Source organism: Gopherus flavomarginatus, chromosome 9 (genome assembly GCF_025201925.1).
Source record: "Gopherus flavomarginatus isolate rGopFla2 chromosome 9, rGopFla2.mat.asm, whole genome shotgun sequence".
NCBI classification, from domain to species: domain Eukaryota; kingdom Metazoa; phylum Chordata; order Testudines; family Testudinidae; genus Gopherus; species Gopherus flavomarginatus.
In genome coordinates, this window is record NC_066625.1 from 69,841,377 (window position 1) to 69,859,869 (window position 18,493).

The 18,493-nt window shown below is 40.7% G+C and overlaps 1 protein-coding gene across 3 annotated transcripts in view; it reads right to left on the bottom strand.

The window, feature by feature from the left end:
• Positions 1-268: 268 nt before the first annotated feature.
• Positions 269-18,493, bottom strand: part of MAPK6 (mitogen-activated protein kinase 6) — a 51,846-nt gene continuing 33,621 nt past the window's right edge. For all 3 annotated transcript variants that reach the window (XM_050966899.1, XM_050966898.1, XM_050966897.1), the window contains exons 2-6: positions 12,765-13,959; positions 11,168-11,312; positions 5,024-5,188; positions 3,397-3,598; positions 269-2,652 (exon numbers count right to left, since the gene is read on the bottom strand). In XM_050966899.1, the coding sequence (XP_050822856.1) occupies positions 1,554-2,652; positions 3,397-3,598; positions 5,024-5,188; positions 11,168-11,312; positions 12,765-13,319 (2,166 nt within the window). In that variant the 5' untranslated portion in view covers positions 13,320-13,959 and the 3' untranslated portion in view covers positions 269-1,553. The remainder of the gene's footprint in view (positions 2,653-3,396; positions 3,599-5,023; positions 5,189-11,167; positions 11,313-12,764; positions 13,960-18,493) is intronic.

Sequence of the window (18,493 nt, forward strand, 5' to 3'; positions counted from 1 at the left end):
AATACAGCACATTTGTGACCTTCATAAATGTAATATTACAGGACACTGCTACAGTAGGAGTTCCAGTAATACATCATCTAGGGTTTGTTTCCACTACAAAGTGAGTTTTGTTTTGTATCTGGGCAACCCTCAAGTTATCATAGGCTGAAGGTGCAACAGAAACCATTTAAAACTGGGGGCAGGCACACAGGCCACAATATAAATGGTGACAGCTACCTAAGTTACAATGCAGCAGGTAATTCTCATTGTACAAGTAGTGAAACGAGAGTCATTTTTTGCTGGCCATGTTTTATTTGTCGTCTTTCTTTAAACAGGGGAGCCAATAATACATACAGTGTCCCAAACAAATAAAAAACAACAAAAAAAACAGAAGGTAAACCAAATTTCCAGAAGACCGAGATACTACATGCTACATTTAACCTAATTTTATTCATGCTTGTTTTGGGGCTGGGAATTATTCAGTAAAAACATACAGTAAAAGCAAAATGTCTCACCATAGAGAACTTTTAACCTACAATAATAATGTACCTTAATTATTTCCATGCACACAACTAACGTTACAAATTTTTTAAAAAAAATGAACACAATTAAGATTTCTAGGAGCATTTTATAATAAAGCAATTCCTAATTTTTGTAGAGAGATGAAGCACCCCCAAATTACAAATTCCTATACACAGTGAGTGCTTTATTTGAAATGAAAACTTAAAAAAAAACCATATAGATGTATTGGACAGCCTCAGAATAAGCCAATGTTATTATATATTCAGCTATGTAGGCAATAAACCATAGTGCTAAACAAAAACCTTATCTGCCAAGAAACTTCAAAAATTAAGTTGACTTTCTGTAATTACAGAAAACATTTGTTAAAATAAATAAAAGTGCCACATATTAACACTTCACTATAAAGAATGCATACCAGAACATTTATAAATATTGAATGATTTTTCAGGAAAAATCGCTACTATAATAATGCTGGCTAAAGAGAAGTGCATAATGAGAAGCACTATGGGTGGTTAATGTTTTGCCACATACTGCTGTTACCTTGAGGTAGATAACACATGCGTACCAAATTCTGCATTCATTTTCAGTTGGTGCTGGTATCATGTGTCTAAGAAATGTTTACAGTATGAAAAACTAATACACTAATGAAAAAATGTTTCAGGGAAAAAATAGATATTTTCATGCAATTATGTACAGTCTCACTGTGTAAATTTCAAGGCAAGATTTTTTCTGCAAAACATGGACAAATGTTTTACTGACAATGTTTTTACTTGGTTTAGTGCATTTTTTTCTGTTTCCTCCTACATTTTGCATTATTCCGCTCTATTCTTTTATTTCGTGTGCAAACGACATGCCAGTTTAAAAACAAAAAACTAAGTCATATATAGAAATTAATTCTGGATTGTAAAAATGATGGTAAACAGAAACCTAATGAAATCCATACCAAAATTACACCATCTGATTCAAGTAAAAATAATTACTTACACTAGTAATAAAAAAGACAAACATTTCATGAAGAATACAAAAAAAAAAATGTGTGTCTGCTGAGTGTTTCAGTTTAGATGTTTCAGAATGCTGCTGTATGTTTTATGGGGAATTTGGGGAGATGATTTCATAGCAGAAGGTGTTAATGTGGCCTGAATTGATTTAAGTGGTGAACCAACAGGACTGTGAAACTGAGGGATACCTATAGCCTCTAACTGCTTGTTAAAGAGAAACTCCCCACTGTTACTAAGAAAGCTCTCTTCTCTTCCCTTCTCCGCAAGCTTCCCATCTTCTACTGGCTCAGTTTCTAGCATTTCTGTATCTTCTTTCTTACTAAAGAACTTGTCCAAATAACTGGTGTAAGTGTTTTCTTTTTCAATTTGTTCATCTTTCCTGACTTCGCAACAAAACTGATCTATGAGGAAGCACTCCTCCCCACCACTTACAAACTGGCTATCCCAAGAAGTTTGGTACAGAGCTTCCAACTGTGCCAAATTGGCCATTCCTTTTTCCTGTTTCTCTCTGCTTACTGACTTTGATATTAAGGCTTTCAATTCCAGTTGGGACACTGAGATATTCAAGTCATTTAATTTATCAACATCAGTAGACTCATGTTGTAAACTAAGTTGAATGGTTCCTGCTATAAATGAATCAAAGTCAAATCCTTGATTCTTCTCCCTTTCTTTTTCAACAAGCTGCTGTGATGCTTCCTCAAGAGCTATCTGAGCTTTCACCAATCCATTCCTTTCACATTTTGACTTGCCTTTCTTATCAGACTTCTCTTTGCTCTGCTCCTTCCAGTTAGAAAGATCTATAATAAGCTTGGGCTCATAGTAATGGTTAACTTCACTATCTCGCCAAACTAAGTTATCTAGGTATGAAGATGACCTCATTTTGTAATTACAAGTGTGGCTACATTCCAGATCACAGTACTTGTTTTCATGGTGATCGGGATATTGCCAGCAAGGCTCAGTAGAGAAGTGCGTGTCAAAAGCAGGATCCTCCAGATACTTTTCACGATCTCCATCCAAATATTTGCGAGGATCTACTTGCACTTCTTCCTCATCAGTGACATCAGAAAGAGCCCTTGGATCACGCTGAACTTCATCAGCTTCAAAGTTATTATGAATAGGCCAGTCATGATCTGAAAACTGACTGTCATGGTATCTGTAATAGTTAATTTCCTAGAGTTAGTGAACGAAAAAACAAACCTTCCTGATTACAAATTATCCGAGACCAAAAAAAACCCAACACTGCTAGACCATTTACAATTCAACATATGCAAGTTATTTTCTTAACTGAACTGGGCTGTATCATTTTAAATCCCAGAATATAAATCACTAAAATATGATATTTAACCCAAATTAAAAATTCCCCCGCCCCCCAAATATTCTTCTATCAGAAATGTTATTTTAAGTAAAGATATTTTTAAATATTACTATTGCAATGCTATGCTTTTACTAGTATATTTACCGAATGTAGACTATGGAAAATTTGCATTCCTGACCAATTTGTCTTACTGAAGAAAGTTTAAAAAATTAATTTTAAAAGCCTAGCAGACTGAAAAATAGTCATACAACACCATATCCAAGTCAGTCTTTGTTGTGCTTTATATTGCAGTGGACTAATTACAGGGATAAGCTGTAGGAAAATTTTTATCCTCAAGTTAATTTAGAAAAATCAATTGAAATGCAATTGGGGTTTCTGGGGAGGTGAAGGGGGAAGGAGGAGGAAAAACTTCACCATGGGTATACTTATTCCTGCTTTCTGCAGAGTTCTACTGCTCTTAAAGTGATGTACTCATAGCATCTCAGATATAGCCTCTTACTTTAGAGTTAAGGAAGATGTCATGATTCAGCAGCACAAGACAATTCATTAATATCTAAACAACAGCATTTGGAATAAATTTACCTTTCCCAATTGTAAATATGGCTGTGACTTTCATCCATGAGCAGAATATCATCAACCTCATCTTCAATGTGAAAAGGATGACTTGAAATGGGCTCATCCGTTGGAAAGGAGTAAATGCTCATATAAGGATGGGACAAAGCTTCTTCTGCTGTCAATCGATCCATGGGACTAAATGTCAAAATTTGCTCCAGGAAGTCCAGTGCTGTAGAGAATACAACCATATCAGTGATAAGTAATTAGAAGATGAAAATCTTTATTCCTGAAACAATTACACTTGGGGATTATAAACACACTGCTTTATTTTACACATGTATATCTATGTCAAAGACTGTTGAAAACATTGAGACCTAAAGGCTACAGAATGATTTTAAGACAAAGCAACCAGGTGATAAAATCAATGTGGACAAAAACCTATACTGTAACCTAAGTTCCCTCTAAGCTGCGTGGCCATTCAGCAAGCTATCAAGGGTTGCATAGGCAGGGAGAGGCACCTCTCCCCCGGCTCCAGCCCAGGCCCAGAGCTGCCATGGCTGGGGAGAGGCACCTCTCGCCCAGCCCTGGCCCCAGCCCTGGAGCTGCCACAGCCAGGGAGAGGCACCTCTCCTCAGCCCCAGGCTGCTGTGTCAAGAGAGGGCTGGGGGAGAGTTGGGAGGGGAGAAGTCCTCTCTCACCACTGCAGCCCGCACCCCAATCCCCTCATCCCCAGGTCAACCATAGAGCTCACACCCCCCAGTACCCCAACCTTCTGCTCCAGCCCAGAGCCCCCTCCCGCAGCCCAACCCCCTCATCCCCAGCCCGAGTCCTCATCTCCCCTGCACCCCAACCCTCTGCCCCAGCCCTGAGACCCCTCCCACAAGCCGAACCCCTTGGCCCCACTCCCACCACACATCACCTCCATATTGGTGCACATACAATTCATTCCGCACATGGATGTAAAATATTAGAGGGAACATTGACTGTAACTATAAATCTGGAAAGGCAGAATACAGCAATAAGTGGTGATTTTTAAAAGAGAATTTCTTATTAGTTTTAAGTTAGTCGAGTTAGCATGGTCTAAATCAAGTTAGCAAGTGCCACTGACTTCTACCCAGGAATGGTCAAAAAAAAAAAAAAAGATTCAAAATGGTTTGTTCAAGCAGGAATACTTGAACCAAAACTTTTCTATTTTGACAAAATAGTCCCTAAAATGTTTTCAGAACAATTACTGTATACTCCTGAAGCAATTACATCATTCACATGCTCACATTCACATCCTTAGAGGATTAGCGTCTCAACAACCCTCTCCCCACCTCTGCATTATTTGAATTGTCACAAAGATGCCCATTATCCTCTCTTTCTACAACTCCCTGCAAAGCCATGTAACACTCCTCTAGGACTGATGAAGTAGCTATATAAAGCGATACAAGATGCTCCATTTCTCACAAGGGCTGGAAACAACTGCCTCCACAAAATTCCTATTCTGGAGAATGACCAGGAGTCAAGCATGGGACGTCATATATAGTATTGACCCTGCCACTCATGAAAACGTGCTTAATACATAACCAAGTTGGTGTCAAAAATGTTCAATGTGAAGTTGTCTGCTATGATTTTTAAGGTTTTTAATTAGATTTTTTTCAGAACCACTTACCTTCAGGACTGATACCTGGAAGCAGCTGTGTTAAAGGTTTGTGCGGCTCTGTCATATCGTTTTTAATGTAAACTGGGATTACACTGAGAAGCTCCTGACGGTCCTCCTCATGCACAACAGGAATTGACTCTAAAATCAGCTGCATCTGTTCAAGTTCATGTGCACCTAAAAGTTAAGCAGACAAGACACAAGAAGTCAGTTATGTTCCAAACAACTTTCTTTAATTTCTGATTTCAGAGTAGCAGCTGTGTTAGTCTGTATCCGCAAAAAGAACAGGAGTACTTATCATTACCAACATTTTTCTCCTGCTGACAATAGCTCATCTTAATTAATGAGCCTTTTAGAGCTGGTAGGGGAACTCCCACCTTTTCATGTTCTCTGTATGAATGTGTATATATCCTCACTATATGTGCCATTCTATGCATCCAATGAAGTGGATTGTAGCCCATGAAAGTCATGCTCAAATAAATGTGTTAGTCTCTAAGGTGCCACAAGTACTCCTGTTCTTTTTAATTTCTGACAAATGAGCTCAAAAGTAATTTAGTACACTTGGAAGGAATTACTGCAGTATGGCTAGCTAGATATTAGCCTATTATGCCTTACAGTCTCTTAAATTTCTGTACATCAAACTCCAAGAATAGGTCCCACCACTTCTTTTGCTAATATCCTGCCCCCTCAGCTGTTCCATTTTGCTTACTCAATAGTACATTCACTATCTGGAGCACTTTAGATTCTGTGCTCCTCTACCATCATAACAGTGATGATTCATCTCCGCTTTTAATTGCTTTAACGTAATTCACGGACCCACCAATTGATCCACTTGGAGTACAATTCGGATCTGAAATCTTGCAGTAATGTCAGGAATACTATTACAATACATCAATATCAGTTGATTAAAAAGAAAAGTGTTCCACATACAATTTGTACAAATATTGCTTTTTATTTTTGAAGTGCAGTACTAAAATAGTTAAAATACTTAATGAAGTGTATTTATGCATATTAAAAAGGCACCCATGCAACACTGCCTTTAAGACTATTCAAAAACCGAGACTATAAATATGGGACCACAGGCAAACACAAAAAGCTTACTAAATTAGAAGGGAGCTTTTCCACTGATCAGCGGGCCATGACTGCGAGAACGATAAGCCCCTAGCAGGAGCCATTCAGTAGTAGGGTGGCCCCCCTGCGGCCAGGCCCAGGGATGACTACTCGCAGTCCTGGTCAGAATCTCTGCTCTGCCCTGCCAGGACTGCAGCCTCCCTCCTGCACCTTGCACCTTCACAGTTTGGGTCGGGAATTAGCAACACCCTGGCTGTGCAGGGAACCTTTTGCAGCCCTGCTACCATGGAAGTGAGCAAGTGGGTCTTGGCGGGACAGATCAGACACTCCTAGCCAGGACTGCAGGACCCATGCAGCAGGGGAGGCTGCAGCACTGCTGAATGGCTTCTACACAGGACAGCCCCTATACACTCCCAGCTGATGAGGGAGTGGGCAGATCCGCAGAGGACAGTTTGCACTGATGCAGTGCTGCTGACACGCGATTCCTTTAGGCACAAGGTGCAAGAAGGAGAGAGAGCACTGACTGCTAGCCAGGACTGCAAAGAGGAGGAGAACCCCAACAGGAACCATTCATCAGCAGGGTGGCCTCCCCTGCTGCAAGGGACTCATCCTAATAGTCCTGGCCGGGGGGGCCTCTGCTCTCCCATGAAAGGAGCACAGCTTTCCCTGCACCTTGCCCCTTCAGGAATTAGTCGTCACTGGCTCTGCAGCAGTGCAGGGTTCCCCTGCAGCTTTGCTGTGATGGCCCCACTCCCTCACTTGTCAACCAGGAGTGTGGCACTGGGAGCTGTTCCCAGCCAGGAACTGCTCAGCAGTGGGGTGGTTTGCCCTGTGGTTGCAGGTTTGTCGTCCTCCTTGCAATCTTAGCTAGGGGTCTTGCTGCACTGAGCTGGGATGACTGCAGCAGTCACCCTGCATGTTGTGCCACGGTGTCAAGGGTCCGTCCCTTGGCCTGCAGGGATCTAGTCCCATTGTCAGTGCTGGGAGGGAGCCCATTGCAGCCCCACTGTCAGAACTGGTCGCAACTGCTGCAGTCCTGCTGCAGCCTCACGGAGCTGTGGTTACCACAGCAACATCTTCACAAAATGACTCCTGGGCATGGTAAGTTTCCATGGTAACAAGGCAGCTTCCTGAAGCAGTTACCTAAATCACAATTTGAGCCCCACCCATATTTTTGTTTTCTGGCATTACATTTCACTATGGAGATTGGGGAGAAGGGGGAGTTAGGAGTGACAGATTTATTTAAATCAAATCACAAGCACTTCTTGTGGAGTTATGTGAGCTTATTTAAATGTATACATGTTTAACTGTCCTTAGCATATTTGTATATATACAAAAAACTTAGCTTTTGGGAATTAGTTTCTGAATTCTTTGGTTAGACTGTACCTCACTTGCCTGGACTGATGAGCAGCAGATGCTTTTGTTTCTCTCTCAATCTATTTAAGAATCTGCTTAAGAAAATGAAATCTCTTCTCTTTTCCCCATTCAAGATGAACTATTTATTGTTTAAATATTTGCTTGGAAATGTGAATGTATAACTGCTGTTAAAAATCTATTACTTCTGTATTTTACACTACTCTTAAAAAGCCTTCTAAAAATTCCTTTATAGTTATGATCAACTTTTTTCCCAAGTCCCAAGTATTCTGGGGTGTCTACTATTTCCTCTTTCATTGAAGTTGCTTTCTAGTAAGCAGGATTTTGAGGGATAACTTGGAAGCACAGACAGGCAATGAACATTAAAAACCTCAGAAGAACAGTGTTCCAATCAGAAAAATCAATTAACATGTCTTGATATTAACTGTTAGATACCCGGCTGGATTTTCCCCTCCTCCCACCTACCTAAAGACACTAAAAGTTTACTTCTCTTTTTCAGGAAGCTAAGATGATACTAAATTAGCTTCCTGAGCTAGGACTTAGCATGAGTCTTTTCTAGTTGCTTCTTTATCTGATATCACATGTAAACAGACATGCTGAACTTGGGATTTTCCCTATAAGGGCTGAATCAAAACTTAAAAGTCTGGATGATGGATGTATGTTTCCAGATATACAGGCTTACAACTTCATCTTATGATTTACTCTTAACTTTTTTAAAAGTGACACCACACATGAAGAAAGGATGTACAAGTATCCTACTTGGTAGCAAAACAAGAGAGACTCAAACATGCATTTGTATAGCCTGTGACCACAGGATGCATTAGATACAAGAATCCCACACCTGCTGACAAAACTGCATAGGAGCTAGAAAGCAAAGTCTTTACCAAGAAATTAGGGTCAGATTTTCAAGCAAGCTCAGCTACTTCCCCTTCAGACACCTAAATGAAGTGGCCAAATTGTTAGAAGTGCTCAGCTGCCAACAATTTTCCATTGAGAACAATTAGCTCTCAAAAATTTGGCCCTAATTGCGGACACTAAGCACTTTTGGAAGTATGGCTTGTAGTAGTTTTAATTTGGACATTACTGTATTAGAGAGAGAAAAAACCTGCATAAGCCTTTTTCAGTTACCCTCATAGTTCAAGCAATTTCACAAGATGTACTTTACAATTTTGTACAACAGACACTCATCTTTCCAGCTACAGTGACATTTTCCATTAGAAGTCATTGGCTTTTCAAGGAAACTACCTCTTAGCAGACCGCAAACAGACAACAGCATTAAGCTCTCATTAATGCACCAAACTCTGTGCATCCCCAACATAAGTGCATCCTATATTTTTTGTTATACCTGGTAAATATGAAAGAGGTTTGCAAGTACTTCTGTCAAACTCCTATTAAATATGAGTTTCAAAGCATCCCCACGAAGCAAGTCTCCTTATACAACTATCCACACATATCCTTGTCAACAGCCCAGCCTAATTCCCTTTCCCTGTAAGATACATTGTTGAAGCTACCATGAGTTCGGCACTCAAAATTAAGCTGTATTGCAGCATTTTGAGAGATACACAGCAGCCAAGCTTTAATCTAAATACTTTTTTTAGCCCACTCTTCTCATGTAATAAAACAAAATGTCTGGATTAATACTCAATCTTGATATTTAAATCAAATCAGTCCAAGATAAAGAACAAGTCTCAGTCTATGGGCATAGCAGACAGTGTAATGGTGAATCTGTCTGTAATGGGAGGGCGTGATCTCCAACCATGCCTAGAAGGCAAAACAGAGGTGAACATCTGAAAAAAACCTTCCACGGACGGTAGAGTAGATTGAGCTTGCCAGTCCATAGACAGGGGAGGAGGAAAGCATGATACAAAATGCAAGACAGTGTCATCTAGCCAAGAGGAGCGGGGTAGGGGTAGGGTGTTCTGAAGCAAAGTAGAGTCGTTTGGCCCATATGCAATGGGGTTTGGTTCATTGGTCAGTAAGCAGAATGTGGATGGAGATAAGAAGTGGTTTGCAACCCATAAGGAAGATGTAAATAAGTTAGGGTGGATAGATAAAGTAAAGTGGATGCAGTCTATAATTCATAGGTGGTAAGTGTTCAGAGGCCAGGTTAAGGCTAAAATTGAAACTGCAAATATACACAGTTTGTCCTTTGATTTTTCAAGCAAAATTGAACAGACAATGGAATGAAGATGTAAAATTAAGCTACCATTATGGAAGACATCAAGACAAAAGAATGGAAGCATATGAGTACATGGTTTTATGCTTTTATTTATGTAATAGTTTGACATAAAAAAGGACCAGAGCATAATCCTAGGATCAATGTATATTAAAAATGTAATCTAAATGCTAGTGATGCAATATTGCTACTAAAATATTTTTAGATTAAATTTTTACTATACAGAGATTCTATGTTTGTGCTATATTAGAATTGCATCAATGCACCCATAGCACCAAATTTCAGGATTTTGTGTTACTGACTTGTAGCATTTTTTCCATCAGAGCTGTCTATTTCTTTCACTCATTCTCAATAAGCTAGAGGCACATTATATTTCCATGTTTTGAGTATTAAATATTTTGCTACCAATAGACACTTCAGTACCCATTTCTCAGTGTTCACTGGAAGATTTAATACATCTACTAATTCCAGGACAACCTTCTGGAGAGAAGCAGATCTTTATGTAACTTCAAGTTCCTAGCGATTTTCAAATATATGACATTGAATTAATGGCATTTTAAAGCACAAAATGCTCTCAACTTAACTTTTATATTGATGCCTGAAGTTAGGAATTTCCTTACAGCTTTTTTTGTTGTTGTTTTTTAAGTGTATGGAAAACTGTTGCCACACTCTGAACTCAAACAGCTGAATGGATTTTGCTTGTACTTTTGTCAAACCTGTATTTCATTAATTGTACACGTATTAGTTATACTGACAGAAGTTCTCTCCCTGAGAGCTACACTAATTCAGGAGTTAAGTAGTTTGCATCCCATGTGATCAGAAACATTAATGGAGGTTACAAGTTTTGCTGGCACAACCACAAATGCATAAGGGCTGTGAGCCCCATTATAGTCAAAGGGACATATCCTACCCTAAACAATGTCCTTTCTGCACCAATGGAGCACTAGAAGTGGGTTATAAATAAGGCTACATTTTAGTCATGGGTATTTTTAGTAAAAGTCACGGACAGGTCAAGGGCAGTAAAATTCACGGCCCGTGACCAGTCCATGACTTTTACTACATACCTCTGATTAAAGCTTGGGGTGGGGGCAGCTTGGAGGGAAAGACTAGGGGGCGCCAAAGGTGCTGGGGGGGGAAGGCGCATGGTTGAGGGGGGTGCCATGTGTGCTGGGAAGGCAGAAAGGGGCAGTGCGGGTGCTCTGGGGAGGGGTGGCAGGCTCCCTCCACTGCTCCTGAGTGCCACATGCTCCCTCTGCTCCGCCCCAGTTCTGCAGCTCCCATTGGCTGGGAACTGTGGCCAATGGGAGCTGTGGGGGTGATGTCTGCCAGCAGAGGTAGCCCCTGGAACTAGGAATTGCTGAGGGAGGAAGTTCCTCTTGCCCTTTCTGGGGAGCGCACCCTAGGTAAGCACCTCCCTGTGCCCCAGCCCTGAGCTCCCCCCTCAAACTCCTGCTGCTGCAGCGTGGGGTGGGGCAGGGTAAGACTGCCCCAGCAGCCGGTGTGCCTGGGTGAATGACAATCAGTACACTACCAACCTGCAAAGAGGGTTTTCCCAGTCAGCATTTCAGCAAAGATGCAACCTGCAGCCCACATGTCAATGGCTTTAGTGTAGTTGTTAGGAGAAAGTAAGAGACGGGGTGATCTGTACCATTTAGTAACCAATCCCTCAGAAAGATGGCCCTAAGGAAGGAAGAAAAAAAAAAAAAAACACAAATAAGATTTCCTTAAGACAAAAAAATTATATATAAATATATATATATTTTAATCCAAGCCTCCAGAGATAAGGACAATATTAGACTATTTGATCAGCTATATCATCCTGTTACATTCAGTGCACCATGCATACCAATACTGTATATTTTATAAGCACGCTAAACAAGTTTAAATACTGTTTGCAATGAGCTCCAAGTTTGATCCTGAAAGGGCTATTTTATACAACCACCTTTAAAACAGAGTTAAGTACAGTGGTGATTGTATTTAATCTATCACTTGCAACTTGATTAGTCAAATGAAGTATAGCTCCTAAAAGTTCCTTATTGCCAAACATCAAGTTAATGGAGATAATAAACAAACCCCTTCTGAGAAATGAAACAAGAAACAGGAAGATCCCACTACTACTAATAAATCCCAGTGAGTAGTCTCATTTGTACCCTGGGGATGCACAGATATTTTAAAGTAATCTAAAGTTCCTGTAATTCTACATCTATGCATTGCTCTTAAAACCTAAGTTGTGTATTTGTTCATCTAAATACTGCTTTTATAAATACTCAGAGTTAAACTCTCTTCCTGGTTATGTGCATGCAATCTCCCCTTGGAAGTAAACAAATTGTTTGGAGGTCTGAACCTGCCCCCAAATTATTAAATTTATGATTAAAAAAAAGCGCAGCGCTCTCACCCACTGCATTTGCCAAAATTTTCAACACTGCAACTCTAGATTATCTCCCATGGCAAGGTTATAAATAAGTTAGTTAACTAAAGTAGCATGCACAGAACTTTCAAAAGGCCAGATGAGACACAAAGCCATCAGAGGTGAAAAATCTCAATGTTTTGGGGCTGAAGGGAAGACATTCATGGTACACTAGCAGTCATTAATGCCTACCTATGGAGATAATGACATTTTAACTTCAGCTATATGTCGATACTAGCACTTTCATCACTCAGAGGTGTGAAAGAACACCCCCTTCTCCCCCAACGACAAATGTTTTAACAATACTGCCAGTGTAGACAGCACTTCATCAGTGGAAACTGCACGCCTGCCGACAAAGCTATATTATGCTGTATTATATTATTGCGATATTATGTCGCTGGGAGAGAGCTACACAGTGCACCTTACAATGGCACAACTGCAGCGACACAGCCAGGCCATTGAAAACCACGAAGTGCAGACACAGCCTTACTCTGCCAGCATTCTTAGCTGAGCAGCAAATGGTGCAACTCTGTAAAATACTGGGAGGGAAAGTTCGTTACCAATCCAGGACAGGCTTCAGAAACTTTCCACTTACACCCTGCCATCAAGCACTTATAATATAATGATGAATACTATTAAAGTACCTAGACAAAGAGAGACCATTCTAAGATGGATAGGCTATCGGGATATCACTTTTTAAAAAGTGAATCCATCACTCCACAAACCTTATGGGAATAATGAGGATCCATGATCCGTGCAAGACCAAAGTCGCCAATCTTCAGCACCAAGTCTTCAGTATTAATGAAAAGATTAGCTGGTTTGAGATCTCTATGTAGAACATTTGCAGAGTGAATATACTTGAGCCCACGTAGCAGCTGGTACATGAAAAGCCTGGCATGTTCTTCCAGTAAAGGGCCCTGCTCTAACAGGTTAGCCAGATCCGTCTCCATGTACTCTTGAACAATGTAAACACAGTTCAGTTCCGTAAGGGAGCCCACATCATCCGTTAACTGGCTTCCATTGGGACCAAGAATTTCAAATACTTTCACAATGTTATCATGGTCAAGTCTTCTAATAATTTTAATCTCACGTAGAGCATGTTTAACACTCTGAGGATCTGTGAGGACAATTTTCTTGACAGCCACTCTTTTATCACAGTCATTATCGACAGCAGAAAAAACTAAGCCATTTCCACCACAGCCCAGTGGTTTCAAGTCCATATATCGAGAGCCCAGATCAAAACCATGAATGTTCATGAGACTTTCAAACTTCTCTGCCATTTTGAAATTCTTCACGTTTCTTTTTCCTCTTAAGCTACCAAGCTTCTGTAAATATGTAGACACTCTTCCACTGGTATCTGAAGGAAAGATCTTACAGAAAGGGAGAAGAAAAACTCGGCTTTGACTCCAATATGTTTTTCTGACACTCTCATTGCATTAGCAGCCAACCAGGCCTGTTGTGTCCCCTTAAATTTAGAGCTGACAAATGCTATAACTCAAACTGAGCATAAGATAGAAAGATTGCAGCATTCATAGTTCAAGAAAGGTGCAGAATCTCTGCAGACGTTAAAGAAAATACTCACAAGAAACAAACGAAATGAAATGACATACTATGCACTCAGCTCTACCATGCAACTGGGTAACATTTAACAAAAATGTGAATAAATATGCACATAATAGACTTCTATTAACATCCTCCTCCTCACAGTGCAGATACATTCAGTGTTGGACTGGTCCTGAGCAGCGTCATTCTATGGTGCTGGTAAGCACTATGTTTTTTTCTTCCTCCTTTGTTTACAGTCTAGTTAAACAGGAAACTGGCAGATCTTGATTTACAAAAGATGCCTTCTGTTAATGATCAGGTGGCTCCAGCTCACCACAATCACAATCAAAGCTACCATCCATTTTATTCCGTGACAACCTGGAGGGGAAATAAAAAAAAGAGAGAGAAAGAAAAATAGGTCAGTGTTTCTATACAAAAAAGACTTTTAGATTGCTTCAGACAAGTTATACGTCATTATTTGAGCACATCACCTGTAACCACAAAAAGAAACACCACCATAGTTGTAGAACTAGAAATGCATACTTTTTATGCTCTTTGAAGATGAAGTGACATTAGCCTCCCCCCGCACCCAGAACCCCTCCACTGAGTCCCAAGCACCCAAACCCCCATTCCACTGAGACCCTGCCCCCCCAGCATCCAGACTCCCTGCCAAGCCCCTACACCCTGCATCCGGACTCCCACCCTGCACCAAGACCATTCTCCAAGCCCCAACCAGCTGTACCCAGACCTCCACCCTGACAAGCCCCAACCAATTGCACCCCAGACCCTCACCCCACCAAGCCCTATTTCCCCCACACCCAGACCTCCACCCCACTGAGCCCTACTTCCCCCTCACCTCATTGCAGAGCCCCCCACACCAAGACCTGCTGAGCCCCATTCCCACACCTAGCCCCTTCCTGCTGACCTCCAATCATCTTCACCCAGACCCCCTTGCACCCAGAACCCTGCCACAAGCCCATGCGCAGATCCCCCTGCACCAGACTCCCCCACACCTAGATTGCCTCACACAGAACCCTCTCACTCCATAACTGGATCTCCCCACACTAAGACCTTCCACACTTGGACCCCACTGGGCTGAGCCTGCTTGCCTCACACCTGGATCGGGGGCCAGAGCTGGGCTTGCACGTGATACACTGTCCCTCCTCCTTACTATCTTGGTGCACCTAGGGTAGAGAGGCAGGGCCCTCAGGGTGTTTCTGAGACATGCACGGTTCTTCTGCTTTGTCAGGTCAGGTGCAGCCTCACTGCTGAATCTGTGTGTTGGGGATGGGGCAGGCTGCAGGGTGACCTCCCACCTCACTGCAGCCAGTGGCCTGTGCGCCCCACTGATATATGGAGCATCCATATTTACTGACAAATAAAATATGCAGAATTTTAAATTATGCATAGAATTTTTATTTTTTGGTGCAGAATTCCCTCGGAAGTATCCCTTACTCGTTTGTATCATTTGCCTTTTTGGAATGTGTGATCATTGGATGACACGTTCATGTTTCTTGGGCTCTTACAATGTATTGGATCTTTTACAGCACTTGAAATTTCTATCTAACATGTTTCAGAGTAGCAGTCGTGTTAGTCTGTATCCGCAAAAAGAATAGGAGTAGTTGTGGCACCTTAGAGACTAACAAATTTATTTCAGCATGAGCTTTCGTGAGCTACAGCTTACTTCTTTGGATGCATAGAATGGAACACACAGACAGGTGATATTTATACATATAGAGAACATGAAAATTCATGAAAAATCTGACATCAGGAATCATAACATTCAAAAACCAGTGGGAGAACACTTCAAACTCTCTAACCACTCAGTGACAGACTTGAAGGTGGCAATTTTGCAACAAAAAAAACTTCAAAAACAGACTCCAAAGAGAGACAGCTGAACTCAAATTAATATGCAAATTAGATACAATTAAGTTAGGCTTAAACAGAGACTGGGAATGGTTGGGTCATTACACTAACTGAATCTATTTCCCTATGATAAGTTCTCCTCACACCTTCTATGGGTCATCTCAATTATCACTTCAAAAGTTTTTTTTCTCCTGCTGATGACAGCTCATCTCAATTGATTAGACTCTTCCTGATGGTATGCATACTTCCACCTTTTCATGTTCTCTGTATGTATAAATATCTCCTGTCTGTGTGTTCCATTCTGTGCATCCGAAGACTATAGCTGCAAGAAGCCATTGGTTTAGAACCTAGAGAGCTGCTGGTCCTTGCGTGATGACCACATCTACACCAGCACGCATAGCTCTGGGAGGACATTGAGTCATAGACTGTGAGTCTTGTGGGCCTGAGCACCACAGGATATACTACCCACAGAAGGCCTGATTGGCTGTAGCTCATGAAGTGAGCTGTAGCTCATGAAAGCTCATGCTGAAATAAATTTGTTAGTCTCTAAGGTGCCACAAGTACTCCTGTTCTATCTGACACGGTATTCATATATAGAGAAATGGGGAACTGGAACAGGTGAACCAGGGGACCATGGCCCCATCACTTTTTCCTGCCTTAACGGTGAGTTAAGAGGGGGAGGGAGTAGAGAGGACTGAGTGGTGGGCAGCAGAGGCCTCGGGGTGAAGAGGCCACCTTCCGGGAACAGAAGCTCCCCGACTCCTAGGGAGCTTCTGGCGCTCGCGTAACCTCCCCAAACGAAAGACTCCCATGACGCCTATACCTGCCAAATATAACGAGTCCCTTCTGAGTACGGGCCCGGTGTGGACAGCATCACCGGCAACCTGGTACTGAGCATTAAAGGCACTACAACTGCTAAACTGAATGCGTTAGAAGAAGGGCTGTCGATTAACTGCAGTTAACTCAAGCAATTAACTAAAAAAAAATTATTTGAGATTAATCGCATGTTAAACAGAATACCAGTTGAAATGTATTAAATATTTCTGGATGTTTTTCTATATTTTCAAATATACTGATTTCAATTACAATTACAACACAAAGTACAAAGTGAACAGCGCTCACTTTATATTATTTTTTATTACAATATCTGCCTGTAAAAATGATAAAAGAAAGTATTTTTCAATGCACTAGAGCACTTGCATGAGGTAAAATCTCTATTATGGAAGAGCAAGTTAGAAATCTAGATTGCGTGTTACATAACTGCACTCAACAAACTAAAACAATGTAAAATTTTAGCGCCTATAAGTCCACTCAGCCCTACTTCATGTTCAGCCAATTGCTAAGACAAACAAGTTTGTTTACATTTACGGGACATAATGCTGCCTGCTTATTTACAGTGTTACCTGAAAGTGAAAACAGGCATTTGCATAGCACTTTTATAGCTAGCATTGCAAGGCATTTACCTGCCAGATATGCTAAACATTTGTATGCTTCTTCATGCTTCAACCACCATTCCAGAGGACATGCTTCCGTGCTGATGATGCACATTAAAAAAAAAAAAAAAAAAGTCAATAAAATTTGTGACTGAGCTCCTTGGGGGAGAATTGTATGTCTCCTGCTCAGTTTTACCTGCATTCATATTTCACATTATAGCAGTCTTGGATGATGACCCAGGATATGTTGTTTGTTTTAAGAACACTTTTACTGCAGATCTGACAAAATGCAAAGAAGGTACCAATGTGAGATTTCTAAAGATAGCTCAACCCAAGGTTTAAGAATCTGAAGTGCCTTCCAAAATCTGAAAGGGATGAGGTGTGGCACATGCTTTCATAAGTCTTAAAAGAGCAACACTTTGAAGCAGAAACTACAGAACCCAAATCACCAAAAAAGAAAATCAACCTTCTGCTGCGGTCATCTGACTCAGACGATGAAAATGAACATGCATCAGTCCATACTGCTTTGGATTGTTATCGAGCAGAACCCATCATCTGCATGGACACAATTCCTCTGGAACGGTATTTTTTCTTTTTAATCGCGCGATTAAAAAAAGTAACCGAGTGACAGCACTAGTCAGAAGGTATTTATATATGGATGCAGTTGAATTCTGTGAGGGTGGTGGGCTAGTTTTTGATGATATATTGTATGGTGTGAGAGTGTAGCCTTAAAATTATTTTAGTGAATTCTGAGGAAGTTCATTTGAGCAACCTCAACCGTAAACAGATTTAGTGTTTTTTAGGGGCTCACTATAAATTGAATGGAATATTAAGAAATCATTTAAGCAATATGTATGTTAATCCTCTAAAATAGACCTGCTGTATGTAACATTTCTGAACTCTTGTTCCTGTGCCCCAAAGTCCATTTTTAGTTTATAACAGAAGTTATTACCTGAACATATGAGGACCTATCCTATGGAGATGACACCTTTTACATGTAGGAAATATGTTCTATACTAGTATAAATTGGCCTAAGATGTAGTCAGCTACCATCAAGCTCTTCCTAACACCTTGACTGTTAATTCAATTTGCTTTTATCTTAGAGGAATCTGTGATGTACATCAGTAACAAAATGACAGTCAGTTGCAAAGACAGCTTCATTTTGTCAACAGGCAATTCACCTACACAATCTAACAGGAAATCTCAGATTACTCCCTGGAAATCAATTCAACTCACTGAGTGTTACCTTTCCTTTAAATATTTCGAAAATTGTTATGGAAGGATCATTTTTCAACTTGAATTCATTCAAATCTTTCATTAACTCAATATCCAAGGTCATCTACATATGTATTTCTAAAATTTTAATATTATTTCCATTCTTTAGGGTCTTTGTTTCCCCCATAAGTAACACTGTTGTCATGTCACTGCTCCGATTGTTTGATACTGCATCCAGAGTCCATACTTTAGTATGTTTCACTGAACAGGAAAGAAGATACTTGGTTAGTCCTTTAGCTAGGAAATAGAGGTAGCAAGCAAAATCTGCTAATCCTCCCATCATCATTTCAGAGTTTGCATGGACGTGACAACACTAAAGAAAGTCAAAAAGCAGCAAA